Source organism: Melanaphis sacchari, unplaced genomic scaffold (genome assembly GCF_002803265.2).
Source record: "Melanaphis sacchari strain LSU unplaced genomic scaffold, SCAv2.0 Contig678_pilon_pilon, whole genome shotgun sequence".
NCBI classification, from domain to species: Eukaryota; Metazoa; Arthropoda; class Insecta; order Hemiptera; family Aphididae; genus Melanaphis; species Melanaphis sacchari.
The window spans coordinates 324-10,315 of NW_020271483.1; the positions used below are offsets into that span (position 1 = coordinate 324).

The 9,992-nt window shown below is 27.1% G+C and overlaps 1 protein-coding gene across 2 annotated transcripts; it reads right to left on the reverse strand.

The window, feature by feature from the left end:
• Positions 1-278: 278 nt before the first annotated feature.
• On the reverse strand, positions 279-8,188 carry LOC112600724. 2 transcript variants are annotated; one of them, XM_025348028.1, is made up of 9 exons: positions 7,932-8,188; positions 3,870-4,059; positions 3,583-3,783; positions 2,954-3,070; positions 2,772-2,864; positions 2,185-2,277; positions 1,028-1,275; positions 572-731; positions 279-418 (listed from the first exon to the last, which is right to left on the reverse strand). In XM_025348028.1, exons 2-9 carry the CDS (start codon positions 4,051-4,053, stop codon positions 312-314), a joined length of 1,203 nt encoding a protein of 400 aa, XP_025203813.1. In that variant the 5' UTR covers positions 4,054-4,059; positions 7,932-8,188; the 3' UTR covers positions 279-311. The 2 variants fall into 2 exon arrangements, with proteins under 2 accessions (XP_025203813.1, XP_025203814.1); XM_025348029.1 differs by lacking the exon at positions 3,870-4,059 and having other exon boundaries at positions 281-418; positions 7,932-8,187.
• Positions 8,189-9,992: the final 1,804 nt, after the last annotated feature.

Sequence of the window (9,992 nt, forward strand, 5' to 3'; positions counted from 1 at the left end):
AAATTTATAAATATGTTTACCTAGACTAATTAATTTATAACATAACTTATAGGATAATTATTACTTACAGGTATATAAATAATATATTATACATAGATATGTATTTATATCTAGTTACATAATATAATTATCTATATTCTATATGACTACCAAGACACAGATATGTATAACAGATAATAGATATACAGTATCCCCTTTTTTTTTATTTGTCAAGTACATAAATAATTATTTACTAAAAAATGTTTACAAATTATTTGATAAAGCAAATGAAATGTTTTATTTTTATTAATAATTGTACAATTAATTAAACATTAAGGTTGATTTAGACGGAATTTGGCGCCAGCAATAAAAATTTTCATCGGTGTTTCAACATCAATTGTATTGCAATGTTGAAACTTTCCAATTTTATTTATTGACTCTGAAACATTCAAATATAATAAGCTATAAACTGAAAAAATGTATTTGGTTAATTTATACATAGGTATATTGGTATCATAGGATAAAATAAACTTTGAGAATAAATTGAATAGGTATAAAAGAATATTATGTTATCACTTATCATCTTTCTTACCGAATATTAAGGAACATGTGGCCAAGACCGAGAACACCTTTTTCTTTTTTTGTCCTTTATAACTAAATTCCTTTAGTAATTCATCAGTAAAAATAAATCTCAACATTGTTCTAACTGTACCTCCTATGTTGTTGCGAGCTAACCGTGACAATTCTTCTACCTGTAAATTGTAATCATATTTTAATTTGTTCGTTTAGTTGACTTTCAAATTGTTATTATTATTATTTTTTTACCTGGATACAATTCAATTATTTATAAGTAGGTACATCTGTATAGAACAAAATTAATAACTCCCCAAAAAATTATAAAGATAGCTCATACAAAATCCCAGTAAGTTACTTTGGTAAAAAGATTTAGAGACCTCTTTAAATACAAGCTCTTTGGCTTATTTGGGGTCTTATTTAATTACCTACATATTAGTTATTACTCATTATTATTACAATAAACAACTCTAACCATTTTCTTTTTTATCTGAATATCAATTAATTTTTCTTCAAATATTGAAAGATCCTCTTCTGTTTTCAACGGTAAATTACAAAGTATGTGCTGTAATACATGATCAATGCCTTGCAATGTTGTTTCGTGAAGTTCAATTATATTTGTTTTATTTGCCATACATTTTTCAATATTTTCTATTCTTTCGGTCATAGACTTTATTTCATACCATGTGTTTAATGTGGTTCTATTTATCTTATTCAGTATGTCTGTTAACAAATAATGATTTAAAATATTATGCATTTGATTTTTAGATAATAGTTAGTGGTGTAGTTTCAGTTTTCAGTTGTATGGGGGAGGGGGGGGGGCAAACGTTTTGGCCAGCTCAAATGGGTAACTCAGATTGACTGCCACGAGACCCGTATATGAGTCACATAATGTTTGCTATCCAGTTTTTGAGAAAAAATTGATTTTATTATAATCGTTGAAATGTTGCTGATGAAGAATTGATTGCAAAAACAATAAAAACTTGACCCCCTCCGTGTGTCACTAATGTTTCACAAATTACATTTTGTGATGCACAGGAACAAAATGAAAATCAGGCGTGACCCATATATGTGTTACATAAACAATTTGGCAAGTATGTCCAAATTGTCATGACAGTCAATCTGTTAAAAAAAAAAAAACAGGTCTATATAATATTTTTTTAGGTTTGAGGCTTCAACTGCTATGGTTATTAGCCTTTGGTACTGTAGGGGAGAGAACTTTTGGTTTGACACGTGTGATTTGGCAGATTTTTAGGCATCTGCCATGCCCGGGTGGGGGATGGCAGTACTTCTCTCCGGGCACCGTGACTTGCCCGAAGAAAAGTTCCGCCCGCGGCCGGATTTGAACCGGCGCCGGTGTGCATCGCAACCGACGCCTTAGTCCGCTCGGCCACTCCGTCCCCTATATAATATTATATATTACAAAATTTATCATTGTGACAATAATTTCATAGTAAACAATAAAATAGGCATGTTTTTGTGCTAATAAAACATAATAATCATTAATTGGAAACATCTGGGAACGGCTGCTTTGAAAATTAGACAGGAGCAAATGCCCACCTTGCCACCAAGTGACGCCACTGAATGGTTATTAAATTAATTACTTAACTGTAAATTTCATACTATACATACCTAATGCCGTTTTATCAGCTGTAGCACTGGTCCTGGAAACTTTGAAAGGCGATGTGGATGTATAAATAACTTCTTGTGTATAATCTTGTGCATCTGAAAAAAAATTGACATAATTATTAGAAGTTTTTTAATTTTTATAAATTATCTTTATAGTAGTATAATTATAATTTATATGCATACTAAGTACTTTGGCAGCTGGATTAACCGCATATCTACTATGATTTTTATTAAATTACCACTCCTACCTCAAATATTTTATAATTTAAATACTTTTTACTATAATCGTAGCCACCCACTTTATTAACTAGCTAACAAAATCATTTGCAAATATAATGTAGCAGATATTTTATAAAACAATTGTTCATACAATACAAATCATACTATGTCAACTAATATTATTTTATTTTTATTGCTTGCTTACTAGTTCAAGTTTTGTCTGTTTTATGAGAAATTGTTTTAATTCTTGAGCTATTTTCACTAACTTGATTGTTTATAAATGCCCACCTTGTCACAACCCTGCCCCCAAATGACTCCACTAAATGGTTATTAAAATAATTACTTAACTGTAAATTTCATACTATACATACCTAATGCCATGTTATCAGCTGTAGCACTGGTCTTGGAAACTTTAAAAGGCGACGAGGATGTATAAATAACTTCATGTACATCATCTTGTGCATCTGAAAAATGGATAATTGACATAATTATTAGAAGTTTTTTTAATTTTTAAAAATCATCTAGGTATATAAAAGTATTATTATATACATACTAAGTACTTCGGCAGCTGGTATTAACTCTGGGCTCAAAGATAGCTCATCAAAAAAATCTAATTGTCTTTTAACTGATCTGTTGCCCGATAATACTTTGTTCCTAGACGGTGGAGTATCTATAAAGAACAACAATTATAAATAAATAGTTTACTCATTAAAAATAAAAAATAAAGTAATAGAATGTTGATTTTGTTAAAATAATAATAATAAGATGTTTAAAATTTAACCAAGTATGTAGTATATAATTATGATAAAATCATATTATGATTTTTTACCAATTCAAAAAAATCTACAATTTAAAATCTAAACTATGCTGTTGCTATATATTAAACATATCTAATCTATATATACAACTATGTGTAAGAAATAAAGACAGCTGATTTCACTGTTGTGTCCTACATTCCTACTATGTGGGGCTATAAACATACCTACTAAATAATACATGCGCAGTGTACTGATTATAATTTTTATACCAATATGTATGTTATATGGTTTATTGAACTCATTGTCACAATTACTATTCTCTTCTATTTCCCCACATGACCCTTAGAATCAAACTGTAATTTTAAATAAATACCTACTATTCTAATGGGTAGGTATATATTATATTTATATTTTTCACAATTACCTAGACTTTTAATGGAATCTGGACTCCATGCTGGTTTTTTAATAGCTTTATTGTTTTGAATTTTTGCCATTTTATTAAATTCTTTTTTTGTTGCCTTCTTTAGCCTAGTTCTGATTTCATCATCTGTTTCATATGACGAAGATGAAACGTTCGAAGTATTTTCAGACTTTTTTGCTCGGACCTTAGCCTGAAAATAATCATCTGAAAAATATAAAAATATTTTATTAACATAATAGACAATAGCAATAATATGTATTATTTAGTATTATTGTATATTATAATATTACCTAAGTCCTTGCACATTTTTTTTTTAATTGATAAATACTCAAAATCATATTTATTTGGTACTAATCTTTGTTTTATAAAGTGATTTGCGTTTTTTTTTGGCCAAGCAGATTTATTTTCTTTGACCCAAAATGATGGCACAACTGCAACTCCATTGTCATCAGAAAAATTGACAACTGACCACATATTTTACTGAAATATAGTAAATATTAAAATAATAAAACTGCCACACTTTAAATAATTTTTAATTCATTCAATATATTGTTTAAATAGTTATTAATAAATGAATATACCTATGTACTATAACTTTAATTAACATTAAAACCAATTATTGATAAATATAACTAACAATCTTTATACTTGATTACTAAAAACAATCGTTAAATATAAAATATTAATAACTAACTATTAACTATATACTATACTTATACTATTAACTATGCATTACAAGAACTATGAATTAATGGTAAAGCTATTAACACATTACTGTCAGAATGAATTAAAATCATTTTTTTTTTAATCTCATTTATAGGATAGCAGTAGAGCTCATGACTTAATGTATTAACATTATAAATATCTAATTCTGAAGATTTAATCGGTTTATCAAATAAAATGTCTTTGTTTTGAAATTGTTTACAAATTAAAAATATTGCATCATTTTTATCTTTAACTATATTGAACACTTTAATTATGTCACCGTTACATGTTAAAAGACAACTATCAGCTTCTGTATTTAATTTAATAGTAAATGTTTTCATTTTTAAGGTAGTATACTGCGATCCTTGTATATTTTTTATTAATGGTCCACGTTTATGAAATCCAGAAAAATTGAACACAGGTATTTCTTTTTGAGAATCTAATTTCAATAAACTTATTTCGTTACTTCTTTTAACAACTTGTATAAGTGGCTTGTCTGGCTTGCGTAACATGTTCTTTAGAGTACTCATGTAATTCTCGAATGGAAATGTAGAACAATTGTCTAATGGACCAAATTTAATATAGTCATCACATATATGCGTTAATCCATGGACGTTGTGGGATATAAGGTGCCGACCATACAAAATTTCAAAGGTTTTAACAAAATTATCCAACAGTTTCTTTGCAATATTAATATATTGTGCATAGTCAGGACTCAATAATATTGTCATTGCTAAACTTAAATCAAAAAAGTGTTTCCAGTGTTCCTTTAATACAACAGACTTGATAGCAGAAGAACCCAAATACAATAAAAATGTACGAAATTCAGTAGCTTTCCAGTTTTTAATATGAGCTAAACTTCTTGGTTTTCTATTGATTTCGCAAGGTATACTGACTCTTAGACTTATCAGTATTGTAGATATTTGTTCTATTTTCCAAGATGGATAACGTATAGGCACAGGGCCTTTAATCCATAAATACATAATTTTTCTAACCACACCAAGGCAGACTAAATGTTGATAATCCAATGAAAAATCTGTAACAGTGTTAAAATATGGTACTGTAGTTAATATAGAAGTATTTCCAGTATGATATTCCTCATCAAACTGAGAAATATAATTCTGATGAGTTCTCTTGGATGGTCGATTATCTGGTGTTGTATATGGAAAACACATTCTATTCAATAAGTGTTCTCCTTCTTGCTCACATCTTGAACAAGAAGAGAATCCAGCATGTCCTTTAGTTTTTAATATGAATGATTTAGCCGGAGCGTCACAGCATAACACATCCAACATAACTTTAAAGTTTTTTCCATTAATTTCAATACCGTTGTTATCTAGAAAATTTATTTCTTCTACAAAATACTTCAGGAATGTATTGCTGTCCAAGGGTTTTTTATTTCCACAGTAAATCCCTACTGGAAACACGTTACTTCTATTTGGCTGTATATAAGCAAGTATTGGCCAAAATTCTTCAGCAGTTGATTTAAATAAAGGCAAACCATCTATTCCTGCTACAATATGGATCACTGAAGCATTATTTTTTAAATTTAATGGAATATTTTCTTTGATAGCATTAGCTAAGCCAAAATGATAATAGTTTCCAGGTTCTACAGAGTGAATATTTAAGATGTTGATTGGTTTGGTCTGTAAGATTGTTCTTGAATCTTTAGGCAAATTTTCAAAACAAGCGTGTTGCCTTAAAATACCTAATAAGCCATTAAGAGCATTTTGAGATATTTTGAAGTTAACGGCCCATTCAGCAACTAATGACACAAAAAATGATGTTTTACCATACTTATTTGAATTAGAACAATTATCTTCATCTGATGAAGACTCAATAACACCAACATCTGATAGTGTGTCACCCGACTCGGTCACTAAATTGTGATCAACTGATTTATTCGGGGATTTATTAATACTTCTCTGTGAAGGCGCAACACATACATTGTCCACAGATTTAACATTAGTAACCAAATTTGATACTGGAATAATGTTAATTCCTGTTGAATGAGCTGTCAAAGATACATTTTTGTCAATTGTAGAAGGTGATAAAGGTATAGATGTGTTTTTGAGTTCTTCATTGACTCTTCTTCTCTTAGAACGCATACTAAGGTTCGACTTCTTTTGATAAGACATTATTGCTACTTATACAATAGTAGGTACCTACAAGATCAGGCATATATACAGTATATTAAAATACAAATATGGAAGTACCTAGGTAAAATTCTTATTAAATACCTATGCTATTTACCTAACATTTAGTGTTAATAAGTATGATGTCTACCTATAAGACAATAAGCATCCAATTTTTTTAGATAGGTACAAGTCTATTGGCTTGTCTTTATTATTGTATAAGTATGGGTAAAAATCATACTTGATAAGTTTCAAAATTTGGAATACCTAATTAAAAATAAATAAATAGGTAATGCTAAAGTAACTGCTCAATTATTTTTATTAAGTATCAGATTATTGGTTGTGGCTTACACTCATATAAATAAAGTTCTTAACTCTAATAACACAGAGACACTGTTCTCACACATGGGTTTTTAATTCTTAAAAGCTTAGGTACTGTTAGTATTTATTATGTTATATTATAGTTATTATTATGTGCTGTTATGATTTTTGAAGATGGAAACTTTCAAAGAAACTTCATCATTAATTAATGAGATAGGTACCCAGAGATGTACCTGTATACCTATTACAATATGGTATTCAATACTACATTATCCAAAAATGTAATAAAAGCATAGTACTTATGTGTCAATTCAATATGAAAACAAGAATAATTGTACCTACCTACATAAAAATAAACTAAATCATAATAAATATACCTAATATAGTTTAACATTATTGTATGATTTGAGACTTTAATTATGTCACCGTAACAATATGTTAAAAGACAACTATCAGCTTCTGTATTTAATTTAGTTGGTTTCAGATTATAAGTATTTTATTTCATTATCTAAGTCATAATATATTGTTTTATCAGTTAGTTTTATACTCGGTTTTATAGCATTTTGGAGTTGATTTAGGTTTAATTTTAGATTTATAAAATAATTGTTTTCATGTGGGTTTGTTGGCAAATCAATTTCAACTTAACTATTTGATTGTGACTTTTATCAGGTAACATTAAAGAAGAACAAACATCATAATTATTAATTAACTACCATCACTGATATTATTAAACGGTAATGCCTCTTTAACCCTTTTTCGTTTTGTTTGACAACTTAATAGGTACTTAGATTGGTTTGTTTTCGAGATGACATTTTTTCTAAATAAGGAAAACATTAAGTCACACAATGAATACGAGTGTAGCAACCTCTAAATATAACATTTATAAACAAATTATGTATAATTTAAATCAATATTAGGTATCTATATTATTGATATTATACAATAAATACTATAAATTCTGTGTAAAATATAAAAAAACATTGTACATATTTATAAAACAATTGCAGATTACCTATTATTTATTAATATAATATGCAATTCTGTATGTAATATATTTAAATACCTTGTAATAACTATAGGGTTGACTTATGGTAAAATATGTTATATTAAAAGTATTGTGAGTATATTTACATCTAAATAACCTATTAAATATAAAATAACTATACAAAACTTAAAACCTTGATCACTTACCTATAAGAATCGAAGGACAGCAATCCCACAATGTGCACAAATATTTAATAAATATAAATTATAATATTGATAGACACGGCGAATAGCTTTAGATCAATACGTAATTAAACATTAAACATTTAAACGTTAAACTACGAAAGTTGAAAACTTAAAAAAAAATGATTTTTTGATCATGGAAACAAAATATTATAGGTATTGCTTTGTAATTTTCAAGCTGCCGTCGCCCATCGCGCGTCGCTGCCGATAATGAACGATTACTATTTTAGTTACTCATTGAATCTATGGCAGTTGGCAGTATCTGCAGTATGGCTTATCACGTATTTCGACGACAATACCATGAATTAGGAAAATCCGCACTGTTGAAGTGTTATCGTCATTATAATATCTATAAATATCCTAATAATTATTATCGATAATAATCTACGTTTATAATAATATCATTATGTTATTATTATAATATTTAGTGATGGCCGATGGGTGGTGACGAATAATAATGTAAAATAATATGAATATTTAAAATTTGAATTAGGTATTTAATAATAGGTATAATTAAAAAAAAAGCAAGTGCCTACGCTTACAACTACTTCAACAGTGAAATACTCATGAGTCATGACTCATGACTATTATAGTCATAATGTTATTACTTATTAACTAATATTTAGTAATGAAAAAAAGCATGGGAAGTATGGAATTACTGATACCACAATAATCATTGATAGACCCTTATTTCTAACCGCTACATTAGGACCGAACCGCGTAAGCATTGTACCTAGGTATCTCATATTTCAAAAACAATAAAAATATATAATAATTGTGGACGACATACACGCATAATGTTCTCTAACTCTCAGTGTGATAAGTGAATAACAGAACATTAATCTACAACAAGATACAACGATTTCGATCGCTACCTAATTATTATATTTTCTACAGATCTTCAGACAAAAATTTAGAAATGTATAGGTATAGGTATAGGTATAGGTATATAGGTATACCTATATACCTATACCTATACCTATATATAGGTATAGGTATAGGTATATATATATATATATATTATACCTATATATATATAGGTATAGGTATAGGTCCTATCCATATTAAAAATATTAGTATTAATGTATAATTTATTCACTTATAATGTATTAATATTAATTTTTATATGCTATCTTTCCTATCAATTTAGTTATAAAATATAAGTTTCAATTTAGTGTAACAATTTAATGGCCGATGTAATAATTATGTTTAATTTCTTGTAACCAATGGCCCTAGTTGTCGCAGCAGTTATAAAAAAAAAAAACTGAGGGAATAATTATTGAATAATGAATATAATAGGTAAAACGCTTAGAAATTCTAGTAATATTATACCAAATAAACGTTTTAACATAATAATTAAATAATATATATTATAGCTGACCACTAGTGACCAGTTAGACAAACAGCCTGAAAATAAATATAAGACATTATGATAATTATTATTAAACAAAAATATTATTTATATAATAAGTATTACATAATTATTATATGGAGGTAGCCAATATCCATTTTAATATGCTGACATGTTGTACAAATTATTTGAACAGTTCATTGTTTAATACTTCAATAACACTTGAATAAACTCATTTTTTGGACATTATATATTTTTATATTAATTTATGTAATTTTTTTTTTTGATAACAAAATAATCATATGTTCAAAATATTATTTTATTATTTCGATTATAATGTCATAGCCATATCATATTCAAAATATCATTAAAACAATGCATTATTAACATTATGATAATAATATATTCAAAATAATATAATATAATTTCGTTTATGACATTCTATTAATATTATTTGTATAATATTATTGGCAAAATAATTATTTTACATTATATTAATGTTATACAAATAATATTATTTTGCAAAATATTTATTTTACATTATAGTAATATATTTTTTTAAATAATATTTTTCTGATGAAAATATGATATTAATAAAACATTATCATTACGAAAATGCTATCTGGGTTATTATTGATATAAGTATATTACAGGTATAATAAAATATATTATAA